Below are 18,402 nucleotides of genomic sequence, written 5' to 3' on the forward strand. Positions count from 1 at the left end.
GTCAGATTTGATCAGCTGTTTGTGTCTAAAATGACAGCATCAAGTTGTATCCTGAGATGGTCTTAGGAATGTTTCATGGGCCAAAACATATTTAGGATTTACAAATACATTACTCATTTGGACTCAGTGTGGGCCTCAGCATGTGTGTTGGTTTCTGCACATGCGGCAAAACTTGGCAAAACTCACGCCCGACTAATTTTCATCCGAGTGTGTACAAGCCTGTAGCATGCTTCCATGGGCGACTGGTGCACAACATTGTGTCCTTCAAGTGACACATCTTTTCATTCTTTTTTTCACCATTCGGGGGTGCTTAATGCATGTAATGATTTGTGGTAAAACGGTGGCAATTAATTTTCATACGAATGAGCACAAAAAGTGATATCCCTTCATGGGAAGCTGGTGCAAAGTGACCATGTAGTTTAAGAGTCACATATCTTTTGATTTAAGCCATTCAGGGAAAGGGAGCACTCATGCAGAACTCCGACTATATCTCATGATAGCATGCTACTGAATAACTATGCTCAAATATCCATACTCTATTCTATGATGCAATTTTTGACAGCTTGCTAGAATTGGCAGAGGTCAGAGTTTGTAAACACACCCACCCTGTGTATGGAGTGCTCTGAAAAGATTTGACGGATCTGCTCCACTGTCCGGCGGACGATGGTAACCAAGACAAAAATGAGGACGTCATTGTCTAGAAGATGAGGGAGATTCTTGAAGTTGGGGCTTGGAAGTGGTGGCAGAGGAGGACAACCAGCTGAACAGAAGAAAGTTTGAAAAAAAAGATGACAGTTTTATTTTGGATTCTTTGAAGTAAATCTTGTAACAGCACTTCACAGTAGCGAAGAACGTCTGGAGGAAATTTAGTTAGCTTTTGAGAATAACAGCCCTAGATCAGTACAAGTGACAAAGTGGGGTTTGAACCAGGGTCCCCAGGGGTGACAGTTCAGCTCTGCTCATTACCTTGTTTAGGTTTCTCTTGCTTCATTCTCTTGCGCTGTTGCTCTTCAGACTGGCAAGAAAACAACCAATAAATGCGGTCACTTGCAAATGCAAAAAATCTTACACAAGTACACGGACAAGCACGGGACTGCAGATTCACCTAAGGGGGCAATTTGTTTGCAACGCGTCTTCAACTGGCCAAGGCTAACAGAGAGACGGTTTATGTGAAGTTTTTCAGTGTGCACACCCACCTTAGATTGGTCAACTCTTGAGTAGTGATAGAAGAATGGGGAGTATTCAGCCAGACACTCTTGCTTGATCTCATACAGACCCTTGCCATTGGTTCCAGTTGGCTTCCTACAAATGGAATCAGTATCCATCCATAAACTTGTCACTCTTTAAAGAGTATATACCCATGCAAAAAATCCACACTCTTGACATGCTTGAACAACAATTTGAGGACGCTTTTGCTCTTTCACTGCATATTCTCGAAAATCCTTGCCAATCTATGGTTAGGAGGAAAGAGTAAAAAAACTACAAACTTGGACATACGTAATTGACTGTTAGATAATAGGTTATTAATGAATACACATACCATACCAACAACTTAGTTTCAAACCAAAAAGCATGTATGCAGTTTCGGAGCTATCAATGTAAACCTCACAGTGACCTGAATGTGGTTAAAAATGTTATCTCCTTAAACAATCTTCACTGCAGCACTTCCACCATAAAAACAGCTCAATAAAGGTACAAAAATGAAGACACTAACTTAAAATTGGCCACTGAATCGATGACTTCTTCCACTCCAGTTTCGTGACAATGCTGAGGAATTTTAAGAAAGGACAAAAACCATTAACAAACAATACATCCAAGATCGTTTTTCACTTCTTCACACACTTCTTCACAAGTTTTTTGCCCTGAACCGACGTATATATTTAAAAACCATGTATGCTCAGTGCTTGTCCGAGAGCTTGGAAAAACATTCACAAGCTTACTTGGGCAGAACTCAAACCCACGACCTCCTGCTTACTAGTGTAGACGTCACAACCACCTGACCACCGAGCTTGCAGGGGTCAGCTGGCTGGTCCGAGTCAGATGTAGTAGCAGCTACCGCAAACTATTTCATGATGTACTGTACTTTGTATCGGGGCAAAAACTTGTAAAGAAAAAATTAATATCTCCCCGACGCAAAATATATTTTGAAACAAATTATGCCAAAACGATAATCATACCCAGAGTTAAAAGGCAGAACTTGTTTTTCTCCAGTGATTTTTCCTAAGGTAAAGCAAATTACATGCTTATCTAATGCTCTTTGAGGCTAGATTATAATCAAGACAGTCCGGTGACATAGACTTCTAAGTTGTTTCAGTAACAAAGCTTTTAATGTGATCTGAAAGACCGAAAGGCTTTGCTCCCACTTACATCTTTGGGTAAGGCCTTGACCATTTCACTGTGTGACATTGGGTTGATGTACAGCTGATGCAGGACTTCTCTCCGCACCCGGTCAGCGTCGGTCACTTGGCCAACCCCAGGGATGTATCGCTCGCTGACCAGTACAATCAGTAGATGCAAGAACTCTTCCATGATGGTCAATCCAAGGGATCGCTGCTGGATGTCCTTTAAATAGGAACACAATAATCATTACTAGGTTATTTGATGGATGTTCTGATTGATAACTTATCTGATTTATTTCATTCAATGGGGAGTCAGGTTGACGTAGTGGTTCTTTCCTCGCCTTCCACCTCTGCAGCCCGGGTTCGAATGCTGGCCCGGTCCACATGTGGATTGGGTTTTCAGTCCCTACCTGATTCCATGGGTTTTACCCAGAATATTCCTTTGGGGTTTTCCTCCCACCTCTGAAAATGTAACTGCTTCTCACTGTCTCCTCTCTACAGGTTTCTTCAGGCTTGCAAGCTACAGTGCCTAGGGCGCTTATGAGGAATCCTTGGTGTCATTACCAGACATACAATAATAATAAAATTACTTGCTGGATCTCAACTAAATATTTGATTGACTGGTTGTTCTGAATGATATTTTTTCATGAAGTGATTAGGCAAATTGACAACTTTCATTTGGTCAAATAGCCATTTTTAGGGCTGGAAATTTACCTAGCTACACTCCTCATTTTAATTCAAACTTGGCAAATAAACTGAAAACTCTCTGCAGTGGATTAGTGGGTTAGTCATTAACGTTTGGTCCATCTCATTTTCAGGTACAAGTCCTTCAAGACAAAGTTTCCTGAGATCAACTGAACTTTGAAGAACTTTGTGGGCCAACCAAATGGCACATTTCATTTTAGCAGCCACAATTTAATAAGAACTGCTCACTACAAATTTTAAAAGCAAAACTCTGCAACATAAAAACACCAAAAGTGAAGAACACGTCTTTGGAAATTATGCAGAAAAAGAAAACTCATGTTCTCAAAGACTTCTGACGTTAGTCTCACCTCAGGGGTTGAGCTGGCCTCAAATTCAACGCTCAGGAAGCGAACCAGATTGAAGCGGTCTAGGGTACGGATCATGAAGTCATTGCTGTCCATCAAACAGGCACAAGACTGAAGGGAAGAACAAATGTGAAACTGAAACAATTCACAAGTACTGGTAAATTAATTCTTTCTTTCTCACTCTCCAAAAGGTCACTGGAGCCATCAACGTTGGCATGAACTGAAGCAGGACACAAATTTAATGAAAGACGAACCCTGTTTTTCTTGTTCCAAGTGAAATTAAAACAAGTTGCTAACACAAAACATGAAAGCATAGAGGAGGCCAACACTGTCAAGTGACTGAGATTATATTAGGTGTGATTTGTCACATCTACTATCAAAATTGCACCCCTTGTTGAATACAAGATCAAACAAAGTTCCCTTTTTACACAAAGGTGGAATTTTACCTGTAACATGATGATGTCTTTATCGTACATCTCTCGCTGGCAGGCCACATTCTGATAGTAGTAGATCTACCAAAGGAAAGCGAGCGCAACAAAAAAGCTTTCAACCTTGCTGATGTGGGCCCCATGCTCAATGGTATCCTTACCAATAGCAATCAGAGAAGCTGGACTAACCTTTCAATGACCTTTCAAAACGCTTTCAACTTTGCTGATGTGGGCCCCATGCTCAATGGCATCCTTACCGATAGCAATCAGAGAAGCTGGACTGACCTTTCAATGACCTTTCAAAATGCTTTCAACTTTGCTGATGTGGGCCCCATGCTCAATGGCATCCTTACCGATAGCAATCAGAGAAGCGGGACTGACCTTTCAATGGGAAATTCCTACACAGACGCCATAGGTTTAAGCACATGCATACAAAAAAGGTTGCGCGTACCCTTCACCGTGCACATTGTGAACCAATGAGCACGAAGCATCAGCAAAAGATATGCTTTCATTCACGCACGGATTCCATACACAAATCTTACATGGCTGCAAAGACCAGGTGAGGGTTCAAAGAGTAAAAAAACATTTATGGCAAAATCTCGCCAACCTAAGTGGCTGATGTGTGGAGGGTACTGATGAAACCTGGTGTTAATAAGACTCCTGGCTGTACATTCTGGTCGAATGACTGACTGATCGACCGAATGGCTGACCTGGTTTAGCAACGAGTACCCGTTACGTCTCCACATGGCAGCATAGACCTGAGCCATCAAGACCTGAGTCCGCAACGGTTCCTCCATCAGCTCCAAGGGTGACAGTGGATACTGGGAGACAAAGACAAGTAGGTGTCAGAAATTAGAAATCATCTTGCAAGGTACGGCTCATAATGCTCCTCCAAATACAGCATAGCTTCTGACGTGTGGCGGAATTTCTGGAGGAGAGCCCTCTTTGACATAGGCGGGGATTTTACCCTCATTCAATTCACTTGAGTTGACAATGAGGGCTGTAACATTACTGTCAAAACTGTTTGTGGTTTACGCTGCATCTTGCAAATAAGTGTCCAGCAGGGGACAAGTTTAATGCCCAGTAAGGGAAGGGTCGAGCTGGACTAGGATTTAGCCTAATTGGATCAGGCTACATTAACTGCTGACCTGGGGCTGGCAAGTCTACTTTCCCTAACGGGCTCTGAACGATTCATGGCCTTATCAGAGTGGAATACATGGCACATGATTTCAACTTCAAGGTATCATCATCGCGCATGAATTTGGGAGAATTCCTGAACCCTCACAGAGTGAAAAACTTGATTAAATGGCAACATCAAAGACACTGCACAGGCAATCTTTGTAGAATGGGTCAAACTTGATTCGGGCGAAAGCCTATGACCAGTTTTGGGTTTTCAGTTGGTCTTTCAATTCCAAATAAACTCACCGGGGGTAGCAAGCCATCGGACAGGTAGCTAAGATTGTACCTGCTGAGCCCGAGTTGCAAACCTGTAGAATGATAATGAATGATAACACAAATAGTCAATCTAACAGCCTACCATATAAAAAACATGTGTGACATCTGGCCAAAGTAGGAGGCTTTCAGACCTTGACAGTTAATTCTCTAAATAATAGTTTCTTTACCAAGGGGAACTACCTTTGATAACGAAAACAGAAAAATCTGACAAACAAGTGATATTGTTTAGTCTTATCACAAGTTAATATATTGAAAAATCTTGTGGCAAATTTGAAACTCAGAGTTTCTCGCCATTGTGTAAATATGTTAATTTACTATCCTTCCTACATCAGTAATACTGGAAATTTAAAAATGCTGGTTGGAGATATTTTCTGTGGGCAATGCATAAATTTGCATAAATAATTTAAGACAATGACCTCATAAATAATTCAACAACACTTAGTTAAATTCATACTGCAACCAGACCTTATGACCTATTCCTTCAGAATGGACCCCACAAGTGTCCACCACAGGGTCAACATGTTCAAGGTTATTAAAGGGCACTGTACTGCCCTAAGCCAATCTTACCTGCCAAGAACCGGACCAGCGTGCAGTGGACAGTCACCGGCTGGATGGACACATTGTAGACAAGGCACTTTGTCTTGTGGTTAGCCACTGCAACAAAATGAGCGTGGGCATTACAAGATGAGGCTTTCCAAACGTTAACTTAGGAGTGTGACAGAGCATTCACTGATTCACTGCCTGCTGAATAGTATCATGACCAAGAAATCTGGACAAAATCTTGGGAGTACACACCTTCAACCTCCTTCTCAGAACAGTTGTGGGTAATTTTTCTCAGCATGGTCATGGCAGCACGGTATGCCTTCAAGAGCAGGGATCGCTGAAAGCACAAATTTCAACACGGCAGTTAGCAATATGCAGGGAAAACTTGATGCAAATGGTGATCAAAAGTACTCTTGTTAAATCAACAACCTTACATCTAGAATGAGCCTTGATAAAGGCTTGCTGTGGGTAATCCATGCACAGGTTCTGCTGGAACAGTTAGAAATTTATAGAATTTAACCCAAACTCTTTCAGGTTCCTCTTAACTATTCCACATTGAAAACGGATTATTCCTTGTGCTTTAAAATTCAAGGGGCTCTCTCTATAAAGCTACGGTGACTGGGGTGAACCCTTCAAACCTGGCAACATCCTGCAAAACTTCCAACCGATTCTGATGGATCTAATAGGTTTGGGTTTTAAAGAAGAGATATTGAATGAAGTTACAGCCAAAGGGTACCGGAGTTAATACCTCAAGCGCACATTTACACATGTAAGAGGCATTCGCGCAAAAACCAGTGTGTGCACCAACGCATACTCCATTCGTTTGCACTATACTTTCTGGTTCACAGTGACGTTATACTTCAGTACTTCAGGAATCAAAAGCCATTCCACATTTCCACAAAACAAGGTCATTTGGGATAAAAATACGTCTCACCAACTTGAATTTGAGCATGTACATGTAGAGTGCATGAGAATGGATGGGTGGGTCAATTTGGAATGCATAAATTAATGACCCCAAATGACCTATGACCTACTTCATTTTGTGTAAGTAACTATTACTGGAATACTGAACAGGACTGGGACAGCTAGGTTTGTATGGCACTTTGTTTATGCAATCCTCCATTGGACACCTCGAAATGAGTCACAGCGATGGTTACATTGTCAATTGCTGTTGGGTGGGTCATTAATATTTCAGGAGAATGGCAGAAAGGGGACACTGTGCTGGTTGAACAGGAAATTGTCTTACATCTAAGGCACACCAGTCCAGAAACAGAGTCAAGCAGGGGCTGAGTTTGATCTGGAGATTGAAGGCCGTCTCCCACTCCGGCTCAATTTCAATGTGTTTCCCAACCTGCCTCACCACTTGATCCATTCCCTAGAAAAGAGCAGGAAGAAAAATAAAAACAGAAATGCGATCAAAAGCCTGTTTTTCCCCCAACAATCTGAAGATGAACTGGTGGTACAAAATTTTGCACTGGGTCGGTGTTGAAGTTTCTAGAAAAGGATCTGGCTTTCAGCGAAGTAGTAGCACAGATATCTAATCCAGAGCACTGCAGTTTGTTTGAATAAGACCTGTTTTGATTGAGTAAATACTGAGAAACACACAGGAGACTGACAAAAATGGTCGATCAAATGAGTCAGTTAAATTGACTGGCCATGATGTAGCCCACTAGAAACTATGGACAGATGGATAAAAAGGAAAGTCTCTTGGGTTTTGGCAGATGACAGCGGACGATGTACACTCTAACATGTACACAAAACTCCCTTCCACTTTCACAGAACAATGCCGTCATTTTCAAAACTTTGGAGGCCAACAACATTATGAGAGTATTGTGCCTCTTAGGGGAGCTAAGGCCAGTAAAGTCGACTTACATGCATGGCACTGAGGAGATTCAACAACACTGTGATTCCCTCCATCACATAGTCACGGATTGCTGGGGTCCACTCTTCAGGCTTGTTGGACAAGATGTACCTAGGTAAAGAATCCCAAATGTGACCAACTGTTACGAGCATACTACAAGAAGGCACATTTAAACCGTTCGACTCTACGAAAATCTCCACTCGCGCCAAGAGATAACTCCACCTCCAAGTGGGCACATCGTACGCCCACTCAAATTTGTCAGTGCCGCTCACATCGTGACACCCCTTCGACTGTCAAGTAACTAACCAATTTGGAAATGCAAATCTTGAATCTTGTTAAAAGGCAGACAGCAATAAGCCTCTACTCAACAAGAAATGAACAGTAATTAAGAGTTTGATCTACCTGTAAGAGACTTTTAATGTGAACATCAAAATGACAAACATCAACAAAGAAGTATCATTCCAGTTCAAATTAGTGACCAGTCATACAAGAAACACATGTACACGTACGTCTCTTGAATAAAATGTACTCATGTACTCAATACGGGCGATTCACAATAGTGCGCCTCCAAGAGTCTGCAACGCGTTGACCAATCACAGTAAGCAAAATCTGTCGACCCAATGCGCGTTTCGGAAAGGTCGACAGATTTCGCGCACTGTGATTGGTCAAAGCGTTGCAGACTCTTGGAGGCGCACTTTTGTGAATTGACCATATTCAAATGCTACACTAATAATGTTAAGAAATGTTGAGAATTGTAAATAATTTTTTTTCATAATATTTGATTTTCTGTATACCTTAGATCAATCAGAACAAAGTGGAAGCGACGAAGTCCATTGAGATTGATCCGCTGGAATCGGAACTTTCCAGTCCCTGGTCCTAGAAATGAACAGCAGTTAACATTACAAAATTGTAGTCCAAGAGATTTTAACGTACTTTTCTAATAATGCAAAACAAGTTTTTCTGTTCATGCATTATTATGAAAGGCTATTAATTTTGGGTATATGTAGGAAGAAACCTAACCTTTCAAAGCAGAAACCGCTACAACAACTTTATTAAAAATGAGTTCCTTTCTCAAATAAAACCAGTAAAATGTGAGCTTTCATTTGTTACACTTCAATCTCTAAGATACCAATGACTAGCACTTTCCCCATGCCTTAGTTTTCAGAGTAAATGAAGAAAAGAAGCAGACACGTTTCTTGTCCACACAAAAATTGATAATTAAGGTTGAAGACGCAAGTATTGTTTAAACACTTTCACTTGAGAGACCAGCTACACAGAGACACACTTTATCTGAGACTCAAGACTCATTTTTCACAAAGAAAGGTGCTTACTGAAAATCAAACATGGTCAGTAATTTCATGTCCAAATTCAGTATTACTGTATTTATCAAGCAGGGCTGACTCATTCAGCAATACGTCTGCTATATACACTGTTGGTTGAAATAAGGGTTGAAGTTTAAAAGAGTCAAACATATTCCAATCTATTGCCTTTTTTAGCTAAGGAGAGGCCCTACTCACCCTCTCTGAACTTCTGAGTGTAGTCCACAAACGTCTTCAGAACGACAGCCAAGAGATTGTGTTCCGCAATTAACATCCGCGACTGGAAGAGTGTCATCCAAACATACAAGAAAATACCTTTAAACTTTCTCAAAATATTGCTCCTCAAAATATCACACATTTAGGGGCACAACTTCTTATGTAACAGGCCCTTTCGTTTGACTGTCCCTTAACTCAACACAAGCTTACAAGAATGGCTGGACTCATTCTTATAATTTTTCTCAATAGTTCTGGACAGTTCAAGCTTTTGCATGCAGAAACATAGATGTTACTTGTCAATTCCAAATGGTAAACAGGAGACAAATAACCACATAAATTGTCTTTAACTTGAAAAAAGTCGAGCAGCCCTCGCAAGCTCAGTGACTGGGTGGTTTGAGAAGTGCTCACATTTAAACAAGAAGCTGGGGGTTAGAATCCCTCCTGTGCAAACTAACAATGATTTCTCATAGGCAATGTTGTTGCTGTGTCTAGTCACAAGTCCTTTCACAAGACCAGTCATAAGTAAGTAACCAGGTGAACAATGACCAAGGAATGCTTTTGTGACAGTTCATTTGAATAGCTTGTGACTTGGATTAACCACTTGCCACCGGGGTTGCAGGTATCGGTCACGTATTCTTTATACGCGTGGCCGGGGTCTCCAAAATCGGACAAAGGGAACTGGGCCCTGCAACAAAAGACCGTACTCGTAACAAAAGACCAGGCTGCTGGGAATTACCGACATTTTTTTCACTCTCAATAGTGGAGATAATCCAACCTTGTTTTGAAACAGTATACCAAGGTTTTGGGGCATTAAGCGCGAGCAGATTACTACCGGGGACAAAAGCGCTCTACCACTGCAGCAATGAGCCACACAGCACCGCTGCATGCTAATCTGGCCCTTATTGATAAGAAGTCAGCAGCGCACTATGCCACGTTTGTGAACAAAAGAAAATTACATAACACCGCACACTCTGGGCTCTTTTTACAAGGCAGCAGGCCTGGCTGAAATACTCCAGCGTCAATAGATGTTGTCTGTCAAATTAGAGTAGACACCAGACAGTCCTTCGTGTGGGTGTAAGTGTCCAGTAAATGAAGATATGAATTTTTAAAGAATTTTGAAAACAGAAAAAAAAAATTATCCCGTCCAAGCATCATCAACATTCATAAATGCCCCGGCGCGAACTGCTTAAGACTGAATGGCTAGTGATGGAGGTACTAGGGATTTGGGACAGGCTCAACTACAACACTGTTCATGGGCTCTCGGAGAACACTGAAATGCCAAAAATAGTAACAGGGGAACAATAGCGTGGAGCAGGCTTCTCACCACGGTTGGAACGGTGTATATCTGCACCGACAGCGAAGTCACAGACACAACATGGTCATGGTCATCCTCAGCAAAGTCGTGCAGTATCTGACTATAGTGCTGCAAAGATGTGACAAGACAAAATTCATTTACAAACACGACACAGAGTATTTCCAATGAATCCATTCATCTCAACTGGGCTTGGTTTGCCATTATTCTCTTTAACAAATGATGCATGACAATTATTGTGCTTCAACATGTAGGTCTCAGCTTTGGCACTCTAATTGGTAGGGGAAAGAGACGCTGTGTAAGAGAAGCAGTAATACACAGATCAATTACATACCAAACCAAAAGCATACCAACAGCATGTCCCACTATTATGGTTTTCGCTACTAATGACACACCTTCTTAAATTCCATCTTTTGAGATATGTTACAGAATTTTGAATGACCTAAGTTACAAAGATCTTGGTAAGATCTTTAGCCTTACTCCTCTCCCTAATGAGAAATTGATGTCCTTCCTCTGTAGACATTATTACTGGCTTCAGACTTTTACCACTGCCACAATTGCTACCGGTATGTTTGTTAATACATTAAAATCCAGATACACCAAACATTCACCAAAAAATGCTCAGACAGTTAGCAGCGACTGATTTTTGACAACAATGCTTATTATTTTCTCATGTGACACCATTCAACTGCTACCATATTGGGGTTTTGGGAGGCCTAGATTGTGGAAAGTGAATTTTGTGGCAAACAGTTTACAGTGTTCCACAATGGAAGTCCATTTGTCCTGTGCATTGCCTAGCAGGAAGTGTCATTTTGCAGTTTCAAGGAAAGGCCATTAAAAATAACCACTGCTCTGCAATGACTTGACATTGAGTGCCAAGGTCTGTTGTGCATTCATAAAAGCCACACAGGCACTGTAAGTGTTGAATGCATCTAGTTCAAGCGATCTGGTAAGAAGGGGCCCACTTGAATGTACACCAGCAGAGTCGGTAAGGGATGGGTCATCCATGTAAGTACACAGCACAGTGCAGGTGTGGGTTGGGTTGGCTTGGGTTTTCTCCTTGTGTAAATCAATCCTACTTCAGCCCTCACCTTGGTGAACATGATGGCAAATTTCTTCTTGTATTCCATGTCCATGAGAAGAGTGCTCATGAACAGCTTATGCCACTGTATCCGTGCAACTGCAGGAAATTTTAAAAAAATGCTGACGTGTCAGACAGACAACGCTGTGAGGAGAAGGCAATGTAGTGCATGTTACATACTACAAAGATTCATTACACAATTTCTGGACATTTCTAGATTTTTTTCACTCTGTGCCTTGGCCAGTACCAAGTTGTAGAAAAGATTTTTTCAATTATGGAATTTGAGTTGTAAGAACTTTGGAATGTGACTTTCACATGCTTTGGTCCCCGCAATGTTTTTTCTATTGACGTCAGGCGCTTTGAACTTGGTATGGCTTGGTATAAATACTTTGTTTTTGTTGTTGCTGTTTGTCTTATTTGCTGTTTATTTCGTTGTTCTTTTGTTTTTGTTTTTGTTGTTGTTCTTCATGTGTTGTTATTGTTTTTAGTCTTATTACTATTGTAAACACATCTAAGATCTGCACAGCCATGGAAACAAAAAGGCTCTTACCTTTCCAGAGTTTTGTGTCATTCAACATTATCTGTTCTAGGATGGTATACTCTGAGGCATGGAGTGGCTTCATCAACTCCTGACAGACAAGCTGACGTAACCCATCTGAAAATCAGCAAGACGACAGACGACACAGATCATGGCTTGTATCAAGGCCCCCACGAAATCAAGGCTCCCATGAAAGTGCTGACAGCAATGTCAAAAGCTTGTACAATTCTCCAGAAAGAAAACAAAGCACCCTTCAGTTTTAAAACAGGCCAGTTAATCCCAGTTACATATAAAAATCAGCACACTCCAGGCAGGATTTTGAATCCAGTCACACATGTGGAAGACTTGAAACACATGTGGTACTGTGCCAAACTATACGTGTGCTGTTATACAGTGAACTGTTGCTGAAATACTGCACTTCATGACAAGGAGCATCCACAGTTTTCAATGGATTTTCAATATTACCTTAAATATCAATTAAAAAACTACACCAAAACACAGTCTACATGTACATAAGTTCAAGCATTGATGATGCATAGTGTATTTGAATGAAAATATTATAGTTTGATTTTAAAACTTCATATTCTATAACTTCACATTTATGTACTGTGATCTTTGATTGAAAATAAGATTGTGTTCCTCTTTAAAAAGAAAACATCCAAACCTAATAATAAAACCATTTATTAGTGAACAGTGTAAGCCAAATAAAGTTTAATTTGGGTCAAAAATAGCAAAATAATTGCAGCCTGTGGTGGTGGTTTGTTGAATGACAGATGTACATACTGCATTTTTCACCGCGTCAAAGGGTGTTTTGTAATATTGAGTGCTCATCTTTTTCACTGAATGGGGGCCAGCTAACCTGCATACGCTGACACTTCTGATAACCAGCCCAGCAGTTTCAGGCTGTACGTCTGATGTGCCACCACGGTGGAGTGCATCACATGTACCTTCAGCGACTTGGCGTCGTGCAGGGAGGTGGTGCGTTTGATGATGTTGCGAGCACGTTCACAATCCTTGTAGAAACCATTACGCACTGTGCTCCGCCCCTATGGTTTGACAATGAACATTGGAAACTGGATACCTTAACCCTTACTGTAGCAACCTCTGCAATACACTTAAATACTATAGAAAAATGCTAACAAAATACATGTAACTAAGTTCTTAAGTCTTCTGATTGGGATTAGAAATCCCTAATACACTTTGAAACTATGATGTAATGACTCTGAAGAGCCATGTTTTCTATATTAAAAACATCTTTCTTACAGATGACAAGAACGATACATACTTGCCAATTGAACACTATTTAGAGGGACACAGGTGGTGATGTCACAAATAATTACTAACTTTGAACAAACACCAGAGACATCTGCATGCAATGAACTAGACATGTGGGCCATAGAGGTTTTTCCCCTTGCACTGAGGGAAATTTTGAAATTATTCAACTCAGGCCCAAATTAAACCTAATCTCTGTACCTCTCTGTCGACAATTGTTGCAAAATCAACAGCTTCCTTGGGTGTACAATTCACCGCCTTCTTTAAGGTCTCGATCACCTGCGAAAAAGATACATGATATAATTGAAAAAAGTTAACGACAAACAAGCCTGGAGCACATTTCAAATTTGTAAGCAATAATTTGAATTTTAGCTTTTGAAGTGTATAGCGTTCCACAATATTAGGAGAGAAGTCTTCAGAATCAGCTAAGAATGCAAAAACATGCACCAAGTGACTCATGTTCCTAGCAGCCTAGCAAGAACAGGCCACTAACAAGCCAGGATCTGGCCAAAGAAAGGCTGATGGTCAAAAGATATCAAGCATGTACAATTTGGTTCTTTACAGAAAATGTCAAGATCACAGAGAAAATGTCAAATTCAAATGTTAACTGCTGGCTGGCTGTATTCATATTACTTACATTGTAGCTACAGCTTGAAATTACACACGACTCTATGAGAAGTGGTTGTAGCCAGTACCATAGACTCGTGTGTAATTTCAGACCACAGCTAAGCAATATGGTGTTTCACAATAGTGTGCCTCCAAGAGTTTGCAATGCATTGGCCAATCACAGTGCGCGAAATTTGTCGACCCAATGCGCGTTTGGAAAGGGTCGACAAATTTCAAGCAATGCGATTGGTCAACGCGTTGCAAACTCTTGGAGGCGTACTATTGTTAATCGCCCGTATTCAAACACAGCCTAAGTCATTTGAATGACCAATGAAGAGTTGTCACACAATGCTTGGATTGTGCTCACATCTGATTAACATGTCAAATTATTAACTCTGGTGAAACAAGCACTGAAAATCAAGCATTTCTACCAACCTGTTCATAGGTGTGAATTTCATCATTGAACAGCATTGTACAGTATGCGTCTTCCATTATCCTAAAAAGAGACAGAGGTGGTAATTACCGTATAATCTGTGCTCGTCATGGAGGAAACCAGAGAATGATCCAACTCAAGATATGGAGTGGGGCCATACATGATCAACAGCAGACTACTACATGAATATCCCTTCTCCGCAGCTCACGTCTACGAGATCCGAGAAATGACCGGGGCAGAGAGTGAATTACTTACTTTGGCCGAAGATCCTCCATGGGTACTTCAGGGTCTTCCTGGAGCAGCATGTCGCAGCAGTAGTGAAGAATGATGCAGAACAGAGCAGAGGAGTAGGACTGCATGTCAATGGGTAGATGCTCCAAGGGGTCCTTTAAAAGCGAAAAGGTTTAAAGACGTGTAAGTTATGATGGCAGTGCAAGACACAGGTTGTTCAAGTGGCACATTGACAATACACAGGGAATTGGCTGACTGACCCAAACTCCCTTGGGCTTATTTTCAAGATGGAACCTCACTCTTGCAAAATCCTCCTATTTGTCTCTTGTGCAATGTAAAAATCGTTACAGCCCCAATCCTCTGAAATATTCAGTTATTTCTTAAATGTGCCCCTTGGTAGGGTGACCTCTGCCTCAATTCATCAAGAATCCTCTGCCAAACCTTGTCAATATGTTGAGGCAGTGAGAACAGTATCTTGAAGCTCAGCTGATGACTTCCAGTAAAAGCAAGGCCTATTATTTTATGCATGGCTGAGCATAAACAACACACAGTCCAGCCCAAGACTTTGACACAATGCATCCTTTGAGATGCGCCACATGTTTTTTTTTTTCTCAAGAGGTCCATGTCCTCCTAAATCCTACACGACCACTCTGTGGAGTTTGGAAGATTTGGGCAGGTTAGAGCAACGAGACACAGTTGCGAATTAGATCTGACCTGTACTGGTTTCTCTGGGTTGGGTTGGTGAATGCTGCAGTAGGGATCACTCTTCCAGGCCTCAATGTCGCCACAGTCACAGTAGCCTCCTCCTCCAGAAGTGTTCATCTGATCAAACACAAGAGAACTGGATGAGTCCAGATTTGCACATCAAGTAGGAAATCTGCAGCAGCACCACGTACAGTGTGGATACATCTCTTTTTTGTACGTTGTGTAGTTCTGAGAAGTGGTTGCCTTGTCGTTTCATACAATTTGCTGTAGTTGTTTTCTTTTATGGAAAATGCGTCCTTTAAAGCATGTACATAGGATCAATAACTGCCAGAACCTTCAAAATTCACGAGGAGGTTTTGAGGGACTTTATAGGATACAGGAAGGCAGACCACTCCGTTGCCCTTCCCCATCCTCATAATTTCACATTGGATTTGATCATTATTTTGATGGCCCACGAAATTCACAATAAGCAGAATGTGAAGGGTTTGGAGGATTTAGAAAGATTTACAGCAAGAGTGTCAAGGGACGCGGCATCACGCTGGGCAAGGTTCACATCTTCTCACCCTGTATCGGTGGGCTTTGTGCTTGCTCTTTTGAAAGCACTCGATGCACAGCACACAGGTTGGATCCATAGCGCAATCCCTGTGAGAAACAACACACCAAAATCTGGCCACTTCACATCACGCATAGCACTGAGATCATGGAGATGATCATATCAAGATGCACAGCAGTATGGTAAAGAGATAGATTTGGCTTTATCATCAGCTCGACAGGTTCACCTCTAAATACATTATTGCATTACAGAAAAGTTTGCAAGATGAAGAGGAACTGTAACTGTTTAGGATCAGGTCCATGTAAATAAAGATATTTCTGGCCATGCTCACCGACAGGAGTAGGTGGGCTCTCCCATCTTGAAGACTCGGCCGCACAGCTGCGGGGGGCTGTCTGTCTTCTTGAGTTGCTGGAAGACGAGGCGGGGATCTCCATTGCACATGAACCACTCCAGGGGCTTGAGTAATTTCTCTTGACATACCACGTCCTCTTCAGGGACACTCAGCTCGTTGGAGGTGTAGGCCTGTGGCACGTTGTCGCGCCAAAACCTGTAGAGGGCAGCGTTCAATTCTGCCTTGGAACTGCATTTCTGCCAACTCTGTATTTTAACAGACAGAAAAGAGATATGGTGTTTGGACTGTGCTTATTTCAAATGACCGGGAGAATACACACACACAGGAATCAGAGCAAACTTAGGAGCAAGGTATGTTACACACTCTGAATTTGTTCTTAACGTTCCTGGTCGGTGTGGTTATGGTCGGTGTTCCAAATCTACAAAGTGTGTATGGAATCAACTTCTACTTACGAGTACCCAATTTACAGAACAGCACAACATGGACGAAAAAATTAAAACCTGACAAATAAGCCACTTTTTTCAATTTTGTGCAAACTTATCCAAATAAGCATTTTCACAGTCGCAATGTACAAAACATTAAAATCCCATTTCACTTGGGCAACTGCATGGCCTTGAGGTTAAGCACAGTGAATGCATAATCCCAAGTACCAAACAGAGCGCTCCAGGTTTTAGGCCAAGTAAAGAATCGTCTTCTTTCTTTCTTCCAATAATCAAAGCATACACAAAAACTGCTCCAACATGCTTAGAGAAAGGTTCCGCTAAGAACAAAATGTTAGGCCCTCATACTTTCTGATTCCAAAAAAATCATTGTAATATTCCTTGATCGTGTTTCTAGTATGAAATAGATTCCCAGGTTTAATTGAAAAGTCATCAACGTAAAGAGCAGACCATACTACATGTACTATTACTTAAACATGCATTTAAGACCAGCTCAGGTGAATGGATGCGACGAATACCCAAGCTGCAGGCGAGGGCATTATCTGCGTTCATTCTCCTGAGCCAGTCTTAGTCCTAGGCCTCCACACATTTCAGTCCGGCACTCTGATCAGATGACATCCTTCGTGTAAAGATGTGTCCGAATCAATTGGCTGTGGCTTGATATCATGCGTGATTCTATGGGATCTAGCCGTGGATGCTGCCAAATACAATGTAGTCGGTGTAATTTCCGGCCGTAGCAAATTGATTCGGCCCAGGGCCCACACACAATGTACATGTACATGTATGTCTGTGAACCAGACAAACAAAGTGGTCTTACATCCCGCGAAAGTATACAAATTGAAAACGCTTTTAAGCAACAAACCGTGAGGGGCCAGTCTATTTCAGTGTCAGTAAGGCAGTGGTAGTAACATACGCATGCAGTGCACGCAGTCATGGCAGTGAGGATGGCCATCGCGTTATGACAACCATACATGTAACAACTCATGCATCGTCACTTGCCAAGAGCACAGGGAGATTAGAGTGAGAGGAGATTTTTTCCCCAATATGTTAAATGCAGCTTGTTTCCTATAAGCTAAAACAGAAAACAATTCACACAGTACAGTGCACATGTATATCATTTACCTCATGAGAATTCTATTTTTATTTTAACTCTGGAGCTGAACTGGTTTTTTTTTTTCATAGGCTGTTTGACGTGCAACTTGTTTCCTCAAAACTAAAGCAGAAAACAATGTGCAAAGAATGTCATACATGTATACTGCTACCTCATGAGAATTTCATTTAAAGCCGGAAACAGGAGCTGAACATTTACTTTTCACATATGATGTTTCCATAGTTGTGCTGGAGTATTTTAACAAGCTCAATCTTGCCAAGAATTGAAGCCTCTTGTTTGAGTGAGATGAATGAAACCATTGCCTCTCGTCATACTTTATGGTCTTTTTATTAATTCAAAGTTGTTAATCTACACTTCTCATAGTAACAAGGCCATGCGCTCTAAAGTATATGTGTATGTGCATGTACATCAATTCTAAGGGAAAAAAAGAGGAGGGAAAAAAAAAGGGGTCATCGCACCACTTTTGGACCAAGCCCATGACCAGAAACTGGAGTCTTTTTTGGGGAGGGGCCCTAATCAGCTTTTTTTATTTTATGAAAATTGGCGACGAGGTAGCTA

General features: G+C 41.4%; 1 protein-coding gene across 1 annotated transcript in view; it reads right to left on the minus strand.

The window, feature by feature from the left end:
- The window catches only part of LOC110979341 (E3 ubiquitin-protein ligase UBR2-like), a 40,612-nt gene that overhangs the window by 18,424 nt on the left and 3,786 nt on the right, over nucleotides 1-18,402 (minus strand). The window contains exons 2-26 of the mRNA XM_022235051.2: nucleotides 16,273-16,538; nucleotides 15,952-16,030; nucleotides 15,398-15,505; nucleotides 14,708-14,838; nucleotides 14,455-14,515; nucleotides 13,615-13,692; nucleotides 13,001-13,187; nucleotides 12,154-12,258; nucleotides 11,614-11,702; nucleotides 10,535-10,633; nucleotides 9,193-9,274; nucleotides 8,470-8,551; nucleotides 7,687-7,786; nucleotides 7,061-7,189; nucleotides 6,067-6,151; nucleotides 5,839-5,925; nucleotides 5,242-5,303; nucleotides 4,527-4,637; nucleotides 3,835-3,900; nucleotides 3,392-3,499; nucleotides 2,368-2,562; nucleotides 1,715-1,767; nucleotides 1,197-1,302; nucleotides 967-1,015; nucleotides 606-760 (exon numbers count right to left, since the gene is read on the minus strand). Coding sequence (XP_022090743.2) covers nucleotides 606-760; nucleotides 967-1,015; nucleotides 1,197-1,302; nucleotides 1,715-1,767; nucleotides 2,368-2,562; nucleotides 3,392-3,499; nucleotides 3,835-3,900; nucleotides 4,527-4,637; nucleotides 5,242-5,303; nucleotides 5,839-5,925; nucleotides 6,067-6,151; nucleotides 7,061-7,189; nucleotides 7,687-7,786; nucleotides 8,470-8,551; nucleotides 9,193-9,274; nucleotides 10,535-10,633; nucleotides 11,614-11,702; nucleotides 12,154-12,258; nucleotides 13,001-13,187; nucleotides 13,615-13,692; nucleotides 14,455-14,515; nucleotides 14,708-14,838; nucleotides 15,398-15,505; nucleotides 15,952-16,030; nucleotides 16,273-16,538 — 2,673 coding nt within the window. The remainder of the gene's footprint in view (nucleotides 1-605; nucleotides 761-966; nucleotides 1,016-1,196; nucleotides 1,303-1,714; nucleotides 1,768-2,367; nucleotides 2,563-3,391; nucleotides 3,500-3,834; nucleotides 3,901-4,526; nucleotides 4,638-5,241; nucleotides 5,304-5,838; nucleotides 5,926-6,066; nucleotides 6,152-7,060; nucleotides 7,190-7,686; nucleotides 7,787-8,469; nucleotides 8,552-9,192; nucleotides 9,275-10,534; nucleotides 10,634-11,613; nucleotides 11,703-12,153; nucleotides 12,259-13,000; nucleotides 13,188-13,614; nucleotides 13,693-14,454; nucleotides 14,516-14,707; nucleotides 14,839-15,397; nucleotides 15,506-15,951; nucleotides 16,031-16,272; nucleotides 16,539-18,402) is intronic.

This window comes from Acanthaster planci, linkage group LG01 (assembly GCF_054643075.1).
Source record: "Acanthaster planci isolate LZ-2023a linkage group LG01, COTS_SCS, whole genome shotgun sequence".
NCBI lineage: Eukaryota > Metazoa > Echinodermata > Asteroidea > Valvatida > Acanthasteridae > Acanthaster > Acanthaster planci.